The sequence below is a fragment of the Notamacropus eugenii genome, chromosome 5, assembly GCF_028372415.1.
Source record: "Notamacropus eugenii isolate mMacEug1 chromosome 5, mMacEug1.pri_v2, whole genome shotgun sequence".
In the NCBI taxonomy this organism is placed as follows: domain Eukaryota; kingdom Metazoa; phylum Chordata; class Mammalia; order Diprotodontia; family Macropodidae; genus Notamacropus; species Notamacropus eugenii.
In genome coordinates this window covers 12759458-12780672 of record NC_092876.1, presented here as the reverse complement: position 1 = coordinate 12780672, position 21215 = coordinate 12759458, and the positions used below count along the sequence as shown (strand labels likewise).

Below are 21215 nucleotides of genomic sequence, written 5' to 3'. Positions count from 1 at the left end.
GCAGGTTATAGAAGGAATCCTTGTTCAGAGACGGGTTGGACAAGATACCAAGCAGGCAGGTCCCTCCCAGCCCAGAGCTCTGTGATAGTTAAACGAAGTCACTTGAGAAATTACAGGTGGATAAAATCACTTCCACCTGGGGCTTGAGTGGTCGGATGGGGAATGAGGGAAGGCTCCCTGGGAAAGATAGTCCCTGGGCTGGCCTTTATTAGCAACGCTAACATTTATGTAGTTTACTACGTGCCAGGCACTGTGTGTTAGAGAAGAAAAGAACTTCGGCAGGCTGAGAGGCAGGAGTCCCTTCCAGGCAGGGGGACAGTCTTGTGAAAGGGCAAGGTGATGAAAGAGGACAGTTCAAGGACCAGGGATGGTGGTGGCGGTTGTCCTTCATTCTTGAAGAGGACCAAAATGACACCAGCATGATAAAGTCAAGTTTCAATATGTCCGACTATAGCTGATCAGACTCATACGAGGTTGGCATGCTCTACCACAGATTGGGCACAGATAGTCTGTGTGAACATTTGGGGTGGATATTCCAAATTTGCACATTGTACATTTCCTTTGTGCTGTCTCAACTCTGCTTTGCTCAAAGAGCACAGTACCCTTTCTGATGTGGGCATGCGATACTGAGCAGTCCTGTGCCAGTGTCTCCGATGTCACATAATCAAACCCAAAGTTCTTGAGAGAGACCTTGAAAGTGTCCTTGTATCACTTCTTCTGACCATCATGTGATTGCTTGCCCCAAAATAGTCTTTTTGGCAAACACACATTTTGCATTCAAACAAGGTGGCTAACCCATCAGAGTTGCACTCTCTGAAGCATAGTTTGAATGCTTGGCAGTTTAGTTCGAGCAAGGACCTCAGTGTCTGGTACCTTGTCCTGCCAGGTGATCTTCAGAATCTTCCCAAGACAGTTCAAATGGAAGCAATTCAGTTTTCTGACATGATGTTGGTAGATTGTCCATGTTTCACAGACATACAACAATAAGGTCAGCACAATGGCTCTGTAGACCTTCAGTTTGGTAGTCGGTCTAATACCTCTTCTCTCCTAAACTTTTCTTCGGAGCCTCCCAAACACTGAGCTAGCTCTGGCAATGTGTGCATCAACCTCATTGTCAATGTCTACATCCCTGGAAAGTACACTACCAAGGTAAGTGAACTTATCCAGAGCATTCAAAACTTCTCTCTTTGTTGTAACGGATGGTTCCATGTATGGATGGTGTGGTGGTGGCTGATGGAGCACCTGTGTTTTCTTGGTGTTGATTATTAGGCCAAAATTAGCACAGGCAGCAGAGAATTTATCCATACTTTGTTGCACCGCAGCTTCAGAGGCTGCATTGAGTGCACAATCATCTGCAAACAGAAAATCATGCACCAGCACTCCCTGCACTTTGATCTTGGCTTGTAGTATTTTCAAATCGAAGAACTTACCATCAGTAACTGACCTTGATGCTGTCCGTGTTCATCCTCATTGAAAGCACTTGAAAACATGGTTTTCATGCTAAAAAGCACGGGAGCAAGCACACAGCCCTGTTTCACTCCATTGGGGACTGGAAAGGCACGAGAGCATTGTCCACTATCCAGAACCCGGACAAGCATGCCATCGTGAAATTGACTACCAGAAGAGAGACAAGAGAGTGGGACAAGCTTAGGACTACAAGGTTGGGCAATGCCAGGTTGGGGACCTTGCATATACCTTTCTCATATTACTTGGTTGGCCCTGGGGAACTGCTGAAGGATGTGACCAGAGCAGATCATTAGCAAAATCTCAGGGACAGTGTGTCCAGTGGAGTCTGTTAGAGGAGAGACTGGAGGCAAAAAGCCTGAATTAGAGAGGAGGGTGTGGGAGCTCATAGAATTAGCTGGGTGAGAGAGTTATCATGGAGCTGTCACTGGCAGCCTTGGCAGCTGAGTGTGGGGCAGATCTTCAATGGGGGAGAGACAGAAGGGCCACACTGATGCTGAGGGTTCAGTCTGGATGACCGAGAAAGCTGAAAGAAGGGAGGAACCCTGTCAGGTGTGGGTCAGACTTCCTGAAGGCACATGGAGAAGTGGGTCCATGGCAGCAAGGGACAAAGGAGGCCATTTGACCCGTAGGTAGACAGAGGCAGACTAAGAAAGGCACAGGCTGAATGTGAAGAAACCGGGAGGGACATTCCACCAGCACCTCCCTCTCATCTTTTCCAAAACAAGTGCTCGTCATTCCCCTTCTCTGCCCTTCTTCTCTGGTTCTCTGTCTTGCGAGGCACTGCCAGCCCCCCTGCCTCAGGAAGGAGGGTCGAAATCTCAAGTTCTCTTCTCCTTCCCCTTCCAAGTACCCTCAGAGTGGATCCTGACTTCTCTCACAGCAGTCCCCAGACCCCTTCTCCCCATTTCCCTGGCCACCAGTCTGAGGTCTGAACAGCATTGCACTATCGCCATAGTTTTGGGGCTCATCACTTTCTCTCCAATATACGATGTCATTTATTTTTCATGAAGTTCCTCAATGCCTTTCGGTTCTTACACCAGTTATCTCCCCAAATACCAACCTCAAACTCTTCCAATTACAAAATGTAATCTGTAGCCCAGGGTTGTGAGATCCAGGCTCACATAGACTTAGTCCAGTCTTGGAGGCTGGCACCAAATGTCATTATTCCTTTGGCTCATTATGCTATCACCCAGAGTTTGCACTGGGAAAATCTCCAGATATACCCTATGTCAAGGTGTCTATAGATGTGAGTAGAAGGCATCCCCATCTCTTGTATAAGCACTCAAGATTACAATGCAGATGTTAGGTATAGGACAGCCCTATTCCACTCTACAGAAGATGCCCTAAGCACTTACAGGAGACCAGAAACCACTTGGGAAACTCATAAGGGGTTCATGATAGCCGCTCAATGACCAACATAATTCTTCCTCTCCGGGCCCTCTCCAAGGGCCTACTGGTTCTTAACTCTTCTTATGATAGCCCTACCCTATGAGTTGGGTTCCATCTGAAAGGGAAACAGACTTGGAGCTGAGAGATGAGCAACACATTTATATTCAGATAAGTCCCTTTTACCTTCACAGGAAAAATATAGACATCCAGTCTTGTTGGATTTGGAGTTAATAAGACATGGGTTGGAATCCTGTCTCAGATAGTTATTAGCTATGGGCAGGGGCAGCTGGGTGGCAGAGTGGATACAGTACTGGGCCCAAAGCTGGGAAGACCTGTGTTCTTGAGTTCAAATCTGGCCTCAGACACTGACTAGCTGTGTGACCCTAGGCAAGTCACTTGATTCAGTTTGCCTTTGTTCCCTCATCTGTAAAATGAATTGGAGAAGGAAATGGCAAACCAGTCCAGTATCCTGACCAAGAAACCCCTAATAGGGATCACGGAGAGTCAGACACAACTGACCAATAATAAAGACCCTGGACAAGTCACTTATCTTCAGTTCCCTCATCTACAAATGGGGAGTGCTGACCTTGCTGATCTCTGAGATCCCTTCAAACTTTATATATCCATGACCCTTGGAGAAGGAAGATGTACCTGGGCTTGACCTAGTCAAGGTATCCCCCTTCTTGTGGAGGGCCAGGTCCCCACCTGCTCCTTTCACTGGAGACACACACAGAATTCTTTTCTCTCCAAGAAGCCCACTCCCCAGGAAATTACCCCTTTCTCCACAGAAGAGTCTACTCTGAACTCAGGGGTCCTCTCTGAGGCAAGACTGCTCACCACCTGGCTAGCCTGCTTGCCATCTCCTTGTGCTTCTCTTCCCCTGAAGTCTGAAGGGAAGAGAAAGAAGAGGGGTCTGCCGCAAAGGAGAGGCCCATCCCACCCCAGTGAGAGCTGGCAAGTGACTCCTGAGACTTAATGAGGAGCTGCCTTCCTCCTCTCTACAAGGCACTCATGAGCATGTACACCACAGCAGCCACAGACAAAGGATTTCCTTCCCTGGGAAACTACCATTCTGATCTTGGAAGCCCCCACATACACAAGGAAAAAGCAAAACAGATCCAACATAGGGACAGCATAGGCCATATTCCACACCTGTAGTCTCCCACTTCTCTCTCTTGAGAGCAAGGAAATGTCTTCATGTTTTCCTAAAAGATGAGCTTAGCAGCTTTTCTAAGGTTGGTTTTTACTGCATTTCTGTAGCCATCACGTGTTCTCTTGGGTCAACTTTCTCTGCAACATCACATACAAAGGCCCCCATGTTTGAGGGAATTTTTTACTCTTATTTGATAATAATAGCTAATATTTACTTGTTTTGTAAGTTCCCTCCTTTCAGTCCTGTCCAATTCTCCACGGGACCATCTGGGGTTTTCTTGGCAAAGATACTGGAGTGGTTTTCTATGTCCTGCTCCAGCTCGTTTTACAGATGAGGAAACTGAGGCAGATAGTGGTTGAGTTGTCCAAGGCCACACCAGTAGCAAGTGCCTGAATGTGGATTTGAACCCAGGTGTCCTGACTCAGGCTCTAGTGCTTTGTCTCTTGTGCCACCTAGTGGCCTCAAGCAGGTTCACCCATATTCCACCTTCTCAAGTAACACAATTAACTCTGGTCATCCCCAGTCTGTTTTGTTTCCGGCTATTTGCTACCCCAAAGCTGCTGCTAAGTCTTTGGCCTCCTTGTTGGTGGGGGGGCCCCTCTCCATCCCTCCTTCTCCGGACATCCTAGAGCACAGGTCGCACCATTGCCCCCATCCCCTGAAGTCTCCCCTAGTCTCTAGGAGGGTCATGCACAGTGCATGCTAAGCAGGACATGGGAGGCCCCAACTTCCCACTCTTTCATGGCTGTGGCCCAGGTCTCCTGCTTCTTTCTCTTCAGGGAATCAGTCCCCCATGGCTCGAAGGTACCCATCCTAAATTCAGACCAGGGCCCCCTCCCTCTTCATACCTTCCCAGAGTCTGGGGGTCTTTTTGTGGCCCATGGCCCCCACCATGGAGGTCACAGCCCCCAATAGACAGTGAGTGCCTTGCTGGGGTGGGGGGAAGGGGACACTGTTATCTTTGCCCACACATGCAGAACCTGGCTAATGGGGATGCCCCAGGGTCTTTGAAGTATTGGCTTTTAGGGGTGATCCTGGAGAAACCTGTCTGTGAGGTAGAGGAAAGAGGCAGAGATGGGGAGAGAGGTACTGATGACAGAGACAGAGAGAAGGGGGGAGGGAGGGAGAGACACAGAAAGAGAAGAGGTGGGAAGGGAGGGAGAGAGATCGAGAGACTGATACAGGCCCAGGGGGAGACCCCCACAGACTGGGGACACATGGTCTCTGGAGCTTGGATCTCGCGCAGGGGGTTGGTAGTCCAAGGAGGCTATCCTTTGGGGGGCTGACTAGAGGGAACATGGTGGCCTGCCCAGTAGACTGGAAGGGGCCCTAGCCTAAGTCCCCTACTTTACACTGGAAACTGAGGCCCTGAGAAAGGCGATGACCCTGGGAGCATGGCCCCCTTGGGTCCCCTGGAGGAGGGGGCTCTGGCTCAGCAGTGCTTCTTTGTCATGCATACCCTTGACCCAGCCCCTGACAGCCCCTCCATCTTGCAGGACCTCCGGGGCTCTGTGCAGCGCATCTCTGAGTTCCTGGACCATCCTTTGGAGGAGGCGGCCCTGGACTCCGTGGTGCAGAACTCAACTTTCCGGACCATGAAAGAGAATACCATGTGTAATTTTACGTTGTTGCCCTCCATCCTGTTGGATCAACGCCAGGGGGCCTTCCTCCGGAAAGGTCAGGGGGCACAGCTTGATGCGGGGAGAGGATAAGGCCAGAGGGGACTGAGGAAAGGGCAAGGCTGGACAGAACCTAGGAGTGGGCCGGGCAGCCCTTGGTGAGGAGGGATCTGCTGAGGACTGAGCACTGGGCAGGTTTTAATATCCAAGGAAGGAAAACAGACCTAGAGGCAGGAAGTATTCAACTGAACATTGACTGATAATTCACTGAGCACTCAGGCCTTCTGGGTCACAAGGCTGCAAAAACAACCTCTCCCCTCCAAGACTTTATTTCACCATGAGGGAAACTGAGGCTGAGCAGAAGGGACTGGCTCAGGGAGTCTTGTCAGCCACGATTTCAGCCAAGCTGTCCTGGGCTGCCAGCAGGGGAGGGCAGGAGGACTGAGGGGCTCCAAGGGCCCCCCTAACTACCCCCTTCCCCGTTCCTGTTTCCCCAGGGGTATGTGGTGACTGGAAGAACCACTTCACTGAGACCCAATGTGAAGTCTTTGACCAATCATATCGAGAGCAGATGCAGGGGCTGCACACCACCTTCCCTTGGGACGAAGACCCTGGTGACACCAGCCCTGCCGTCCTCGCACAGGCCTGGGACCTGTAACCCCTGGAAATAAATATCAGACTAGGCTCTGACCTTTCTCCGGAGTTCATTCCTGAGCCAGGTTTGGGGAGGCCAGGAGGCTTGACCAGGGCCGGGGGATGGGCGGCGGCACTCGGGAGGAGGCCACCAGGAACTGTGCAGCAGGTGCTGAAGGCGTGGGAAGGCCCCTGAGTCAGAGCTGGGCTCAGGGCGTGCCTGGATCCTTTCCAAAGCTGGGGGAGGACACTTGGGTGGCAGGCAGGTGATTCAGAGCCGGCCCTTCCAGAAGAGGGGCCCTGGACACCAGTGCATGCCAACGTGCCTGAGGGGGAAGGGAATGGGAAGTGGAAAGGGCAGCTTCCTGGCTGGAGGGGAAGGCCTTTCATCCCCCAGGCTTCCTCCTCTCAAGGGGCCCAAGGCTGGCACTCCCAGACTCAGGGCTGCTCCCTCTGTCCACTCCTAGAGGTGATCCCCCTTAGAGAAGGCCCAGGGAAGGAAGTACATCAGTCGGACCTTGGTACAAGACCATGCTCACTGGTGGGAGTGGGCTCAGTAGCTGACCCCCTGGCTGCCCCAGTCAGGCTGCCCACGGCCTTGTTGTCCAGGATCCTCTCCGAGCCTCCTATGGGCTGGCAATGGGTAGTGGAACCGGCCGGGGGTCATGGGCCGGGCAGGATTGGCCCACCGTCGCACCAGGGCTCTGGGGTCCTCACTCGCCCCCCGCTGTCTCATCAGAGTCATGGCAGGTGTGTCTTGGGTGGCCCACGGAGTCTTTTGCTGGAGTGGGGGAGAGAGGTCAGGAGTGAGGAGCCATGCAGAGCTCCTGGGAACCAGGTATCTGGCAAAGAGAAAGGGGCTGCGGCTAGGGGCAGGGAAGCAGAGGGGAGCAGGAAGCAGGTGGCCAATGGTGCCTGGGAAGGTAAATATTTGCTGAAGGAGGGAGTGTCGGGTGAAGGTAGCTGGAGATGAGCTCAGCCTGGTCTGCCTAACCCCCTTTTAGACCCTAGTCTTGTCTTCCTCTTCTACATCTCCCCTCTGCCTTCCCTACCATGACCCTCCCCTCCTCTCTACACTGTCCCCTCTGCCAGCGTTGCCCCTAGGCCCCCTTCTCCCAGCTCTTCCTTCATGGCCCTCTCCCACTTACCTCTCTGCCCAGTCTCCCATCCCCATCACTGGACTGAGAGAGGCAGCTCAAGTCCCAGAGGGACCGGCTGGGCCGGGGAGAGGGGCCACTGGTGGGCCGGACCCTCTGGATATTCCTCAAGATGTCACTTAGGGCTGGCCCAGGGGGTGAGGGTCTCTTGGAGTCCTCAGAGGTCTGCGAGGTGACCAGGTAGTGTTGGGGCACATCATCCTGGGGTGGTAGCAAGACAGGGGCAACAGAGCGGCGTTGGGCGATGTGGTGGCGGCCCTGGGCCAGCTGCACTCCATCCAAGACACTGAGGAATGGGCCGGAGGACGGGGAAGGGGACAGCGGCTGGGAGGTAGCATAGAGTGTTCGGAACTCTCTGTCAAAGGCCTCCAAAATCTCCCCAGTCAGCAGGGTTACCAGGTTTCGGTGCAAGCGGGAATCGCTCCAAGTAAAACTGGAGAGAAGAGCGGATTGCCAAGGAAGTCTGAGAATGTCCATTCCCCAGACCCCCAGCACCACACCCACACACGAACACACAAACACTCCTCACTGCTCGGAAGGGGAAGATCATCAGCTTGTAACCTCACAAGTAGCCCCTGTGACCTGCGAGGCACCAGGAGAAGGTCACGGCTCTGAATTCCACGTTATCAGCCCATTCAGGGAGAGGCTCTGGTCTAGGGGAAAGGGAGCCAGGGAGGGACTCTGGTCTAAGGGAAAAGGCAGGAGGGACAATGCTCAGATGTGTGGGCAAGGCAGACAAGACGCCCAGTGCCTGGAGACAGGAAGCTGGCAAAGAGTGCGGGGCAGGAGAGGCAGTGCCCCCCAAAGGCAAAACCTGTACTGGGGTTCTGTTTGGAAAGTGTGAGAACCCCACATCCTGGCAAGTGGGATCCTCTGAGGCCTGGTGCTGGCCATGATTCCGGCTCCAATGCCAGCTGCTGGTCAGGACTGTGATCCAAGGGAGACCCATCGTCCCATGGGTACCTGCAAGTACTAGGGGAATCATCACCGCTTTACAGGCCACGGGGCTGCCACGGCTTCTCCCCCTCCCCACAGAGTCACCCACAAGTGTGCCCTACAGCATGATGCACTGGTGCAGCTGGCGGGGTCTGTGCCTGTTCTGGTGACTGGCCCCAGCTGCAAAGGAAGGAGGGAGCCCTTTCCTGGTGAGCAGGGGTGCCTGGCTTGGAGTGGGGGGAACCCGCTGGGGCGTGGCTGACACCTGTAGGAGCCCGTGATGACACTGTCTCCATCCACCAACACAAACTTTTCTCTCACGTCTCCTGTCACTTGCTTCTTCCTCCGGCTCTGGAACCCACAACCTCTCAGGACGCGGACCTCAAGGTTCTGTGGAAGGAGCAGGGACCCTCTGGGGTCAGCCTCAGCCCCCCCAGCTTCCACCAACCCCCAGAGCCAGGGACCAGAAGGAGGAAGGGGGCAGGGCTGAAAGCTGGGGAGGGTTCTGTTACCTCGGTGGCTCGGAGGTTCATCCCCAGCTGCTGGGCCAGGGCCAAGAAGGCAGGGAGGTGGCGGTGGCCCAGGAGGATGTAAACAGGCACGCCACGGCGGGTAGCAGCCTCACGAAGGTCCGTCAGGAGATCAGGGTCCGTGAACACATCCATGACCACCGCTACAAGCTGGGGGTAGGGAGGGGAAAGTGGCAGATAACTGAGCCCTGTGGGGTGGCGAGCAGGTGCAGGGAACTGGTGGGTACCCACCTTCTGGGCCTCCTGAATAGCTTTCCTCACCAGCTCCTTGATGGAGGGGTCCCCTTCCCCAGGGGGGTGCGTATAGAGTCGTGCTCTGGTGATTCCTTTCCAGGGCTGAGACTCAGGCCAGCCCAGGCCCAGGTCCGGAGGTGGCTCATCCGAGCGGCCAGGGAAGTAGGTCAGACTCCCCTGCTCAGGGATGCCGGCCCCTCTTTCCAGGTTGGGGGCCTCCTCATCCCCAGTCCCCCAGTCTTCTGCCTGTGCCTCCAGGCTCTGGACCTCATCGGCTGCCAGGAAAGGCAGGAGCTTCTCCCGGAGTAGGCAAGCAGTGAAGGCCCCAGCTCCCTCGCTCAGGAGGGTTTCCAGGGCCAGTCTGTGACCTTCTGAGTAGAGGAGGGTTGGGTCTGCCTTACTGAGGGGAGTCTCCTCTGCAGCCCCCTCCCCAGCTTCCTCTAGAGCTGCCAGTTGGGATTCCGCCATGCCCTGGATACTCCCAGAATGGGACCCTGTCCTATCTCCCGCTGTCTGCCCAATGGGGCTGCCTCATCTCCTTATGTCTGCATCTCTGCCTAGTCTCTGTGGGCTCCCATGGAACCTCTGGCCTCCCACTGCCTCTGGGAGGCCAAAGAGGCAGCTCCCTGTCCTTGGCCCCACCTCTGCTGTCAGAGGGTCTTCACCAACTCTCAGGCCACCCCTGATCCAGACTGGCTGTCTGCCCTTTGTCCCCTGCCCTTCCGGCCAACGCAGGCCAGCTTGGTGGTCACCCTTCCCCTCACAGGCAACAATCCTTCGCCATGGCACCCCCTCTGAGACAAGCCTCAGCCCCTGCTACTGCGAGACGCCAAGGGACTTAGTTCCAAAATCCTCGCCTGGTATGGGAGAAAGGGGCAAAGTCCTGGAGACAGAAGCAGAAGGAAGGAGTGAGCTCCAGCCAGCCTGGCTAGTCTTTTCCCCTTCTTCTAAGACCCAGAAAAGCAGGGCCGCAAGGAAGGGTAGGGCACCACATCCAAATGGGATAAGAGGAGCCCTGCAAAATCAAAGGGCCTTGCACAAGATCCTACACAGTCCCCAGAGCCCCCATTCCTCAGCGGTCATCTTGCTAACACGTCAGGAATCCCACCAGCCCCTTCCCAAGCCCAACCCAGGCACCCATCCTTCACAAAAAAACCCTCATGCAAGCCTCCTCTGCACCCACCACCATTTTTCTTTATTCCCCACCCCCAAACCTGTCCAGGGTCATAAGCCATAGCAAACTAGCTCAGTGCCCATGTGCTGCCCTGTCCTTACTCGTTCCTTACCCCTAGTACAACACCAGGGATCCTCCACTCCCTTAGCAGGCCAAATGGGCACCTGGGTCCCCTTGCCTGGCATGTCTCACTGGCACCTCACTCATTCTAAGTACTGGCTGGGCCAGGAGGGAACAGACTAATGGAAACCCAGCCCTGGAGTGTAAACAGAGAAGGGTCTGTCTGGCCTGGGGGAAGCCAGAGAATCCCCTAGCACCTACAAGGAAGGCAGCTCACCTGCTGGATCAGCTTCTGCTCCCAAGACTGTCAGATCCTATGCTGTCTATTAGGGCCTGGGCCTCAACCCTCTCTCTCTGTAAGAGACCTCTGGTCCCAGTCCTTTACGAGAATCAAGTCAGTTAAGACCAGGAAACAGGCATGAGGCAAGGAGGGGCCAGAGGTGCTGAGGGTGGGGCAGGTGTCTCAAAGGAAGGGGAGGACACCTGGGTCCCCAGAGGCGGGGCCCTGGTAATGACAGCCCTCCCATGCCTGCCTGCAGAGCCAAGGTTGGCACATATCTTCAGCTATCAGAAACTCTGGGTGCCTCCAGACCCCCCAACCCAGTCCCCAGAATCAGCACAGACACACGCAAAAAAAATGTCCAAAATTCTTTAATATAACAAGGAAGGAAGTTAGTTTTTGTAGCCTCGGCTGGCACGGCGGCCCCTGGCACGCTCGAACTTTCGGCCCTTGGATCGGACATACGGTCTGTGAAGGAGAAATGGGGTGTGAAGTCCAAGTCCTGCCCCCCCCTCCCCCCCCCCCCCCCCCGCCCTGCGCCAGTGCCTGCCCCCTTCCCCCACCATCCTCTTCCTCTCCTGAGACTCACTTGGTGTGGCTGTGGGGAGTACCTGGAGCCTTCCCAAAATGCCTGTATACCTCTCGGCCCTTCCGGGGACCTGGAGGTGGTAAGAGAGGGGAAGGGACAATATTTAGCAATGCTCCCTTACCCAGGACAGTCCCAGATACCCCTAAGACAAGGCAAGAAAAATGGGTTCCCGAGAGCTCACCAGACAGCAGGACAGTGCCCCGGCCCTTGGGTGAGCTCATGGCCAACTGGTCAAAGGTAAGGATTTTCCCACCAGCTTTGAGGATGCGATTCCGGGCATTGCTAGTAACACGAAGGGCACACACCTGCTCCAGGGAGGAAAGAACTTGGGTGAGGGGGGCGGGTAGAGAAACCTCCCAATCTAAGTCTCCCCCAAAATCACCCAGGAGGTCCGGGGGCCTGCTCCACACCAGAGGACCTCCTGCCAGCTCTTTGGCAGCCTGGCGTGCCATCAAGGTGCCAACCTTGAGCTTGGGGACATCCTGAATCCTCACATCATCTGTCACAGTCCCGACAACCACAGCTGTCTTGTTCTCCCGGCCAGGCAGCTTCATTTTCCTGATCTGAGGAAAAGAGGAGGCAAGCCGCACAGCCAAGGTCCTCTCCACCACGATGGCTGCCTGCCTGTTAGCTCCCAGCTCAGCCGAGGGCAGCTGCTGCGTCCCAGCACGTGGGGGATGTTAAGGGCCCTGGACCCCCAAATTACCTCCCTAATTTGTTAAGGGGCAAGAGCAGCCACTTGTCCAGAGCTTCCCAGACGTACCACCCCAAGCTGGCTGGGCTTCGTTAGGGGGCCCTGTCCTGGCCATCCCTAAGACCCCTGCGGGCTTACCATGCGCGACAGGGACAGGGGGGGCCGGTTGGTCCGGCTCATGAACAGTCTTTTCAGGACAACCTTGTTGAAATTGGAGTTGGTTCTGCGGGCCAGGAAGCGGTACAGCTGGACAGCAGGGAGACAGAGCGGGGTGGCCGGGTCAGGAGCCGGGAGTCGGGCCCCTCCGGGCCCCCGGCCGCCGCCGAACTACAATTCCCACAATGCGCCGCGGCCAGGCCTCTGCGCCTCCGCCCGCCCCCTGCCCGCCGCGGCCGGGCCTCACCTTCACCAGCAGCCGCAGGTAGATGTCCTGGCTCTTGGGCTCCTTGCGCCGGACTTTCCGGTCCTTGTGGTGGCGGATGTCCACTCCCTGCCGTGCCAAGAAGCAGAGACCGCTCTAAGCGCTCGGGGCCCGGGGTGGGGGAGCGCGGGCCAGGCCTGCTCCGAGCGCTTACAGCGCGGCGCGGGCAAGGCGAGGTCTCGCGGGGCCGGGAGCTGGGCTGGCGGGGGGCCGGGAGCCCCAGCATCTCCCCATCGTCCACCCAGATCCCTCCCGAACCCGCCGCCCCCGCCAATGAGGGCCCCAGCGGAGGCCGCGGACGCCCCGGGCCCGAATTAGCTCGGCCCCGGCCTACCGCGGCCCCGCGCCGAGCCGATGCCGGCGGATTCCTCCGCACTTACCATGCTGGCGCCCTACCGAACACCGGCCCAAGCAGGAAAGACCGAGGGGCCGCGGGGCACGCTGGGAAGACCACCAGCGAGACCAACGTGCCTGACGTTGCGGCGGGATGGGCGGGCACGTCTAACGCCGCACCGCCTCTCTGGCGCGCACGGCCGCCTCTCTATGGTTGCTTCTCCTCCAGTACGGCGAGGGGCGGGGCCGATGCGCGGCTTAGGGAAGGGCAGGTGCGCAGGGCGAGCGGCGGCGCTCTTGCTCGGCTTCGCCTACATCTCGGTGGTTCTGGGAAGCCCGGCCGACTGGGGGGCGGGGAAGGCGCCGCAGCTTCCTGACAGTGGGCGGAGTGCAGCGAGCCCAGCGTGGTCCGGGGAGTCCGCCCAGTCCTGCCAGCTGTCTAACCGCAGGTCCTCCCCAGAGCCCCAGCCCCCTACTGCATGTCCCCGGGCTCACCTCGTGCGGGCTCGGGTCTGACTTCTGTGCCACCCCCAGCCCTAGCGAAAGTGGTCCGACTGGCCTGGCCGGGCTGGGGGAGGTGGGGCAGGGAGAGAGACAGAGAGCCTACGGAGAGACACACAGAGAGACAGAGACAGAGACAGGGCCTGAGAGAGAGAGAAACAGGGGCAGAGGGAGACAGAGAGGCAAAAGAAAGAGAGAGAGAGAGAGAGAGAGAGGCAGAGGGAGACAGAGAGGCAAAGGAGAGAGAGAGACTGACAGAGACAGGGACAGAGAAAGAGAGACACACACACAGAGGCAACAGAGACTGACAGAGAGAGAGAGACAGGGCCAGAGGGAGAGAGACTGATGGCAAAGAGGCACACACACAGGGATAGAGACAGGCAGGGAAAAACAGAGACAGACAGAGAGAGGGGGGTGAGGGGAGAGACAGAGAAACAGACAAAGAGAAGGATGTGTGAGGGACAGAGACAGAGTGGGGTGTGGGGCAGATAGAAAGATGGAGGCTGTGTGTGGAAGAGATAGAGATGGGGTTGTGAGAGAGAGAGAAAGAGACAGAGGGTGTGTGTAAGGGAGAGACAAACAAAAAAAGCCAGAGAGAGGGGGTGGAAGGGAGAGAGAAAGAGAGAAAGAAAGTCCAAGACACAGACACAGGAAGGGAGAAACAGAGAAGACAGAGGCAAAGACACAGACAAAATCAAGAGAGGCAGAGAAACCAAGGCAAAGTCAGAGAGGGAGGCAGTGAGGAATAGAGAGGTAGCTAAAAAGAGACATGGAAACAAAGAGCCAGGGCCTCTGAGAAAGGATAAGACAACACAGAGCGATCAGGGCAGGAAAAGCCTGAAACAGAAACGAGGTAGAGAGACAGAAAGGGAAATTGAGGCAGAGGGTGAGACAGAGAGCAGACCGAGAGACAGAAACAAGCTGAGTTCAGATTCTCCTCACCCCTCCAAGCCCATTGTGCTGTCAGGGTCCTGGACCCTCTATTCCTGCCCTGCATCCCCACAAGCTGAGGCTGAGAGCAGCTGGACAGAAGAGAGAAAGCCAGCTGCCTGCTGCCACCATCAGGTCCAGGTTTGAATGAGCTGGCTCAAATCTGAGGAAGTGGTGGCTGGGGATGGGGGGTGGAGGGGGTATTCCTCCTTCTGCACTCTTTGAAACTGGCTTTCTGCCTGATTTTCTGTTACTGTCTCTCAATATCTGACATCCCCTATCCCCTTTTAGTCTCTCCCAGTGTCTCTGAAGTTTTGTTAATGTTCAGTCTTATCTGACTCTGTGACCCCATTTTGGGACAGAGTGGTTTGCCTTTTCTTTCTCCAGCTCATTTTACAGATGAGGAACGGGAGGCAAACAGGATCACACAGCTAGTAAGTGTCTGAGGTCATATTTGAACTCAGATCTTCCTGCCTCCAGGCCCAGCCTGTGCACAATGGTGCCACCTAGCTTAGGGAGAGAGCCGTGAGTTCCAGTGATGCCGCTATCACCACTTGGGTGTGTGACCTTAGTCTGGTCCTTTCCCCTGTCTGAGCTGCAGCTCCTTGTCCTGTCCTAGAACCTTAGCTGGGAAGGAAATGACTATAGGTTGAAGGTAGGATGCCAGTGATTGCGGTGAGTCTCTGCATCATCTCTCTGCTCTTCTAATGTTCAAACCCACCACCACCACTTGGTCTGTCGCTGCAACAACCAAAGGGACTTTTCCTGCTTCTGAGTCTCAGGCTCTATGGGAATGTGCCCCACCCTCCCCACCCAAGGTCTTGTTTCTCTGCTCTTGGCTGGAGCCTCACAGTTTCTGAGTCTGTCTTTGCTTCCCCTATATCTTCCTTTGCCTCGTCAATTTCTGAAGGTCTGTTTCAGGGTTCCCATCAGTCAGTTTCAGGGCCTCTGTCAGTTTCAGGGTTCCCGTCAGTTTCAGGGCCTCTGTCTGTTTCAGGATTCCTGTCTGCTTCAGGGTGTGTCCGTTTCAGGGTCTCTGTCTTCCCCGCTCAGTGCAGTCTCGGCAGCTGCCTGTCTGCGTCTCTGTCTTGTCTCTCTGCATCTATCTACTCTTGCCTCAGGGTCTTTTTCTTGCTGTGTCTGTCTCTGAGTCTCTCTGCCTCACAGAGTTCTCCGTGCTGCTATGTTTGTGTCTTTCTGTGTCTCAGTGTCTCTGTTCCTGTCTTGCTGATTCGGTCTTATTGTCTTCGCACCTCTATCTCTGGGTCTCTGCCTCTGAATCTCTCTCTGTCTTTCTACATCCTTGTCTGTCGCGGAGCAGGGTGGGCACTCTCGAAGAAAGGCGCCTGCGTGGCCACCGCCCATAGTAAACATGGCGGTCACGGCGCACAACCTCCCCTGTTATGGCGCTGCTTCTCGCGAGAATTGCGAACGCAAAGCCTCTTACCATCCGGGTCGGGTGGAGCCCCTCCCCCTCCGCGATCCTGTTGGTTCATCCAAGTCAGGCCTACACTTCCATTGGATAAAATTCCACACACCTTCCTCCCACCCCTTACCCTCTCCACAGTCCTTTGGACCGATGCGGGAAGGCAGGGCCGGGGGAGGGGCGGGACTTCCGGGTGTGGGGAGGGGGCGGGGTCAGAGATACTGACACTGAGCAGAGATTGACGGGGAGACGGAGTCTGAGAGACACGGAGACTAAAAGAGACGCCGAGACCTTTGTAGTGATACAGAGACCCCGAGAGACAGATGAGACCCCCGGAGAGACCCAGTCCCTTGGAGACGGGGGCAGAGCCAGAGCCGAGATGACGAGGGAGATGCTGGGACAGAGCTAGGGAGAGCCGGCGGGGAGCCGGCGGGGGACCCGCGGGATGGGGGCCTGACGCGGCGGCCGCCGCATCCCGGACGGTGAGAGGCCGCGGGGTCGGGCAGCCCGCGGGCGGGGCGGGGGCTGGTGAAGGAGGGGCAAAGGTCGGCCGGGGCGGGGCGGGGGCGTCGGCGAGCAGGACCTTGGCCAGAGACCGAAGGGTCGGCGCTGCCCCAGCCCCTGCTGCTGCGGTCCCTGTTGGCAGGCCAGGCCGGGCTGGCCCTCTGCGTCCTCTCCTGCCCATCGACCAAGGTCTCTGGGTTTCTGCTCTGTCTTTCGTGCTGTCCTCGGTGCTGGCGCGTGTTCTGGGGGACCTTTTCTCCCTTTCACTGTGTGTGGGTACCAGTCCTCTGGGCAGCCCCTCCCCCCACTCCCTTAGGGTCTGGTGTGTCTCCTCGGCCCTGGGGCGGGGGCAGAGACCCTTTGGCCATGACCTCTTTCTGCACATCTCACTTTGGGGGCCTTGGAGGCAGGGAAGATGGGAAAGAGCTGGAGGGCTAGTAAAGAGATGGGGTTCAGCAAAACAGGGGGCTCCGTGAAATGGTCACAGGCGGTAGGGGCGTGTGGGTCAGGAAGAAGGCAGTGAGGCCTTGGGTCTGAGCCAGATTCCTCTCCTCCTTCTGTGAGGGTGTCCTTCCCTAACCTGGCCCTAATTTCTCCCTCCCTCTCTCTCTGCAGATCCTGGCCTTCCAGGAAGAGCTGAGCTGACCTCCTAGGAGTCAAGCCAGAGCCCACAACCCTGATCCCTGGGCAGTCCAGGCCAGGGGGTACTCGGCTGGGCCATGGCAGGCACCCCACTCCTGCATGGGGAGTTTGGCTCCTATCCAGCCCGAGGTCCCCGCTTTGCCCTGACTCTCACCCCAGTGGCCTTGCATGTCCAGCGGCTGCGCCCCAGACCAGAGGCCTGGCCCCAGGGGGCCCTGGTACCTCTGGCTGAGGTCTCTGGTTGTCGGACCTTGCGTAGCTGCTCCCCTAACGACTCTGCTGCTTACCTGTGTGTCTACACTTACCCGCGGGGCCGGCGGGGTGGCCGCCGACGGGCGGCTCGGACATTCCGGGCAGACCGGGCCCCTGACTACAAGGGGAATCACGCAGAGGCCCAGCGATGGGCCACTGCTCTCACCTGCCTACTTCGAGGGGTGCCCTTGCCTGGGAACCTTGGTGAGCTGCAGGGCCAGGGTGGGGAAAGGCCTCCCAATGGCAGGGGGATGGAGGGAATGAAGTCTAGAAGGAACTTAGGTACCCCAGGTGGTTAAGCTTAGGAAGAATGAATGGGATAGTCTAGAACAGGGCCTGGGTTCAGAAGAGAGGTCAGGATCTGAGGAGATACATCTTTGGAGGACATCTAGGGGACCCTGGAAGGGGACAGGAGAAAAGAAGCAATGAGGGAGGGAAAGATGATGGGTAACTCAAGGCAAGAAGCAAAGAATCCAAAGTGTAAGGGACTCCAGGAGGGAGAGACCAAAGCCTGGGGACCAGAGGAAAACACTCAGCCAAGCTGGATCAAGCCTTACCATGGTCTCTCTACCTTTGGGATACCTGTCTCTCACTGGATATCCCTCTCTGCCTCTCTCTGTCACACATACACACACACCTGGCTCTCTATAGCTCTTTGTGTTTCTGCATTTATGTGGGCAGATATCCAGGAACCCTAGAGGACAATATTTGTGAGACAAGAGTGAGGACTTTGGGCATTTCTGCACCCTCCCTCCCCCCAACTCCCTTTCCAGTTCAGGCTTCTTCATGCTCTCCATGTCTGCTCCACTCTCTCTGTTTCTCACCCCTCTCCCATACTGTACTTCACATTCTCCCTATTGCTCCCCATCTGTGTGCCTGTCTCCCTGCCCCATTTCTCTCCCCTCCACCCCGTGTCCCCATCAGGGAGAAATGGATAGGGAGAGAAGGGAGTGGACCTGTGGCCTGGGAACTGGAACTCCCTCTCAGTCTTTTTCTCTCTTTGCTTGCCTCCCAGTGCTCTTTCTGTCTGGGTGACTGTATACCTGAGATCCAGGGGATTAAGTGGGTGGTATACTGTAAGCCTAGAACAATTAGCTCCATCCTTTCACTCAACACCCCCGAACCTGGGCAGTGTGCCAGGACACCTGGGTCCAAAGAACAGAAGTGATGAAATATCACACCCTTCTCCAGTGTTTCCCATTGGGGTGGGTGGTGTGGGAGAAGCCTGAGCGTGGGGGGAGGGGATGTCAGGGAGCGTACCAGGGAGCAATCGCACTTGGACACAGGGCTGGGGGACCTGCTCTAGAGCCTCATTAGGTGATGGAATTGGGGAGGGGGCGTAGAACTTCAGAATCACAACTGCCGGCAGGGCCGAGGCTTGCCATCCCCCTTCATGAGGGAGCTCAGCCCCGAATCCTTCTGGGAGTTGTTTTTTGCCCCCTGGATCGCTGACACCTTTCTTGCCTCCTTTGAGCCAGACATCACACCGGAGCTCCTGCCCAAGCCCCCCCGGCTGCTCCTATTGGTCAATCCCTTTGGGGGGCGGGGCCTGGCCTGGCAATGGTGTAAGAACCATGTGTTGCCCATGATTTCTGAAGCGGGGCTCTCGTTCAACCTCATCCAGACAGGTGAGCCCAGGCCTGCTTGGTGGAGGGATGCTGGGGTCCCCGGGGTGGGGAGAGGGGCGGCTGGCAAGGGCCCATCCACCTCTCACCCCTCCATGGGTTCCTCTCCCCAGAGCGGCAGAATCACGCCCGGGAGCTGGTACAGGGGCTGCGTCTCAGCGAGTGGGATGGGATCGTCACCCTCTCTGGAGACGGCCTGTTGTACGAGGTGAGTTGGAGCCAGGTGCCCCGGCTGCCAAACTGGGGGCCCTAGGACACTCACACGGCCTCTCTCTGCTGGCAGGTGGTGAACGGGCTCCTGGACCGGCCTGACTGGGAGGAAGCTGTGAAGATTCCCGTGGGCATCCTGCCCTGTGGCTCAGGGAATGCTCTGGCAGGAGCAGTCAACCAGCGTGGAGGGTAGGCAGGGGGTGTCTCCTTGGGCTCCTTCCCTTTCCCCTCCTTCCTCTATGCATGCCCTGGTTGTCTCCCCTGCACTCTGCCCTTCCCTCTCTGACTCAGCATCGGTATACTCCTTCTCTGGGCAGGTTTGAGCCAGCAATAGGCCTAGATCTGCTACTGAATTGTTCCCTGCTCATGTGCCGGGGCGGGGGCTCCCCCCTGGATCTGCTCTCCGTGACCTTGGCCTCGGGAACCCGCTGTTTCTCCTTCCTCTCTGTGGCATGGGGCTTTGTATCTGATGTGGACATTCACAGTGAGCGCTTCCGAGTTCTGGGCTCTGCCCGCTTCACCCTTGGCACAGTCCTCCAACTGGCCTCCCTCCATGTCTACCCAGGCCGCCTCTCCTACCTCCCAGCCTCCTCCCCAGCCTCCAACTGCTCCCCAGCTTTGTCTCAGTCTCTTCCCCGAGCTGCGTCCGAACTGGCCCTGGCCCCAACTCCAGCTTCAGCCCCTTCACAAGACGCTCACTCACCCTTACACCGCTCAGTGTCTGACCTGCCCCTGGCCAGAGGTGCAGACTTTCCCCAGGAGGCCCAGCCAGACCCCTCCCCCTCCCCACCTCATTCCCCAGGGCCCTGCCTCCTCTCCCCTGACCCTCCCCTCACCCCTGGGCCTGCCTCAGGTTCAGCCTCCAGTTCCTTGATGGGTTCAGAGCCCCCAGCCTCCTGCAGTACCCTGGTCTCTTCTGACTGCCCAGCCTCCCATAATCCCTCAGTCCTTTCTGACCCTCCAGTCTCTTGCAGTGGTATGATCCCCTCTGATCTGGAAGCCTCCCCTCACCTCCCAGGGTCCTTAGACATTCCCTGCTCCCCTGACTCTCCAGCCTCTCAGACTCCATCATCCTCTGCTGTTTCTCCAGCCTCTGACGATCCTGGGGAACTTCTGGCCCCCAATGTCTCCTCCTCCCCTCCATGCCTAGAGCCTGGGGAGGCTCCTGCTTCCCCATTAACCCCCTCCAATCTCTCTCCTTCCGCTAACTCACAGACCTCCCTGGAGCCTGGGGATTCTCCCATTTCAGAGTCACCACCTCCTGGCACCCACCACGGTCCCAAGGATGACCTGTTGCCTCCCCTTGGCTCCCCGCTGCCCCCAGGCTGGGTGACCCTGGAGGGTGACTTTGTGCTAATCCTGGCTCAGTCACCAAGCCACCTAGGTGCTGACCTGGTGGCAGTCCCCCACGCTCAATTTGGGGATGGGCTGGTACACTTGTGCTGGGTTCGAGGTGGTGTTTCCAGGACCTCCCTGCTCCGACTCTTTCTGGCCATGGAGAGGGGGAGCCACTTTGACTTGGGCTGCCCTCAGCTGGGCTACGCTACAGCTCGAGCCTTTCGCCTAGAGCCACTCACCCACCATGGAATCCTCACAGTGGATGGAGAACAGGTGGAGTATGGGCCTGTCCAGGCCCAGATCCACCCTGGCCTAGGAACCCTGCTTACAGGCCCTGAGGCCCAAGAACCCCAGCTGGCCGGGGGGGAGGCCTGGGGGTCCAAGTGTGGGACAGTCCCCTGGGGAGGAGGCAAAACCTAGGTTGGCTAGGGGAAGGAAGCCTGATCTACAGGCCCAGCGTCAGCTCTGAGCCTGTTTGCTTAGGGGAAGGCCTGACCAGGTGGAGCCAGCATCTCCATCAGTTCCCTGTCTGAGGCCTAGGCCCTTCTCCAGGCCTGGGCTTCTACTGGAGGATAGAGCTTTGCCTCTCCTCTCTCTCACCTCAGGGGATGAGGCTGGCCACCAGGGCCAGTCTCCATATAGGGACCACAGCTGGAGACAGGGTCTCCAGAGCCAGCTGGACCTCCTGAGGGCAGAGCCTTCCCCTCTTCAGCCCCATGATGGGACCCAGAATGTTGGGGGTACCAGATGGCAGGCCTGCCTTCCCTGGGCCCCCAGATGGGGACTGCCCCTTCTGCCTCCTTCGCTCCTGGTGAGCACCCTCCTTTTCTGTTGCACTAGGACCTTTTCCCTGAGGGGTGGGGTGTACCAGGGACTCCTGGGGCCCCTGCCTCAGTTTCCCTCCCCTACCCCAGTGATCTTCAAGGCTACAGCCTCTATGCAATAAACAATAACGCTTACTTCAGCCCTTTGGCCCTTCCTGTGTCAGGAGGGAAGGTGGAAAGCCTGGGGAATGAGTGGATCCACTTTACAGATGGGGTAGAGGAACTGAGGCCCAGAGGGGGAAGTGGTTTCCCCAAGGTTCTTTGTGGGGTCCTGTTCCCCACCCCCCAGCAGCA

General features: G+C 57.1%; 4 protein-coding genes across 9 annotated transcripts in view; 2 read left to right on the top strand and 2 right to left on the bottom strand.

Moving 5' to 3' along the window:
- Nucleotides 1-6318, top strand: part of SULT2B1 (sulfotransferase family 2B member 1) — a 29775-nt gene extending 23457 nt beyond the window's left edge. For all 4 annotated transcript variants that reach the window (XM_072607447.1, XM_072607448.1, XM_072607446.1 and 1 more), the window contains 2 exons: nucleotides 5506-5686; nucleotides 6126-6318. In XM_072607447.1, coding sequence (XP_072463548.1) covers nucleotides 5506-5686; nucleotides 6126-6286 — 342 coding nt within the window. In that variant the 3' untranslated portion in view covers nucleotides 6287-6318. The remainder of the gene's footprint in view (nucleotides 1-5505; nucleotides 5687-6125) is intronic.
- A 102-nt stretch (nucleotides 6319-6420) lies between these two features.
- On the bottom strand, nucleotides 6421-10910 carry FAM83E (family with sequence similarity 83 member E). Of its 2 annotated transcripts, XM_072607404.1 has the most exons (6): nucleotides 10630-10910; nucleotides 9116-10001; nucleotides 8867-9034; nucleotides 8620-8744; nucleotides 7410-7851; nucleotides 6421-7042 (listed from the first exon to the last, which is right to left on the bottom strand). In XM_072607404.1, the coding sequence occupies exons 2-6, from the start codon at nucleotides 9584-9586 to the stop codon at nucleotides 6815-6817; spliced, it is 1434 nt and encodes a 477-aa protein (XP_072463505.1). In that variant the 5' UTR covers nucleotides 9587-10001; nucleotides 10630-10910; the 3' UTR covers nucleotides 6421-6814. The 2 variants fall into 2 exon arrangements, with proteins under 2 accessions (XP_072463505.1, XP_072463504.1); XM_072607403.1 differs by having other exon boundaries at nucleotides 8867-10001.
- Nucleotides 10911-10987: 77 nt separating this feature from the next.
- Nucleotides 10988-12924, bottom strand: RPL18 (ribosomal protein L18). Its single transcript, XM_072607465.1, has 7 exons — nucleotides 12717-12924; nucleotides 12319-12405; nucleotides 12054-12161; nucleotides 11686-11784; nucleotides 11403-11526; nucleotides 11222-11291; nucleotides 10988-11100 (listed from the first exon to the last, which is right to left on the bottom strand). Exons 1-7 carry the CDS (start codon nucleotides 12717-12719, stop codon nucleotides 11025-11027), a joined length of 567 nt encoding a protein of 188 aa, XP_072463566.1. The 5' UTR covers nucleotides 12720-12924; the 3' UTR covers nucleotides 10988-11024.
- A 200-nt stretch (nucleotides 12925-13124) lies between these two features.
- On the top strand, nucleotides 13125-21061 carry SPHK2 (sphingosine kinase 2). Of its 2 annotated transcripts, none has more exons than XM_072607392.1 (6): nucleotides 13125-14235; nucleotides 16646-17128; nucleotides 18403-18552; nucleotides 18663-18757; nucleotides 18833-18948; nucleotides 19077-21061. In XM_072607392.1, the coding sequence occupies exons 2-6, from the start codon at nucleotides 16750-16752 to the stop codon at nucleotides 20515-20517; spliced, it is 2181 nt and encodes a 726-aa protein (XP_072463493.1). In that variant the 5' UTR covers nucleotides 13125-14235; nucleotides 16646-16749; the 3' UTR covers nucleotides 20518-21061. The 2 variants fall into 2 exon arrangements, with proteins under 2 accessions (XP_072463493.1, XP_072463492.1); XM_072607391.1 differs by having other exon boundaries at nucleotides 13125-14241.
- The last annotated feature ends 154 nt before the right edge of the window (nucleotides 21062-21215 follow it).

Excerpts from the sequence above, each read along its gene's own strand:
- FAM83E (XM_072607403.1), bottom strand. The coding sequence starts at position 9,586 with ATGGCGGAATCCCAACTGGCAGCTCTAGAGGAAGCTGGGGAGGGGGCT. Across the intron at positions 8,745-8,866 it reads TGAACCTCCGAGCCACCGAG|AACCTTGAGGTCCGCGTCCT; the intron begins GTAACAGAACCC and ends CTCCTTCCACAG. Across the intron at positions 7,043-7,409 it reads ATGGGAGACTGGGCAGAGAG|CAAAAGACTCCGTGGGCCAC; the intron begins GTAAGTGGGAGA and ends CCCCCACTCCAG.
- RPL18 (XM_072607465.1), bottom strand. Across the intron at positions 11,292-11,402 it reads GGGCACTGTCCTGCTGTCTG|GTCCCCGGAAGGGCCGAGAG; the intron begins GTGAGCTCTCGG and ends TACCACCTCCAG. Across the intron at positions 11,101-11,221 it reads ACTCCCCACAGCCACACCAA|ACCGTATGTCCGATCCAAGG; the intron begins GTGAGTCTCAGG and ends TCTCCTTCACAG.
- SPHK2 (XM_072607392.1), top strand. The coding sequence starts at position 16,750 with ATGGCAGGCACCCCACTCCTGCATGGGGAGTTTGGCTCCTATCCAGCC. Across the intron at positions 18,758-18,832 it reads GAGACGGCCTGTTGTACGAG|GTGGTGAACGGGCTCCTGGA; the intron begins GTGAGTTGGAGC and ends CTCTGCTGGCAG. Across the intron at positions 18,949-19,076 it reads GCAGTCAACCAGCGTGGAGG|GTTTGAGCCAGCAATAGGCC; the intron begins GTAGGCAGGGGG and ends TTCTCTGGGCAG.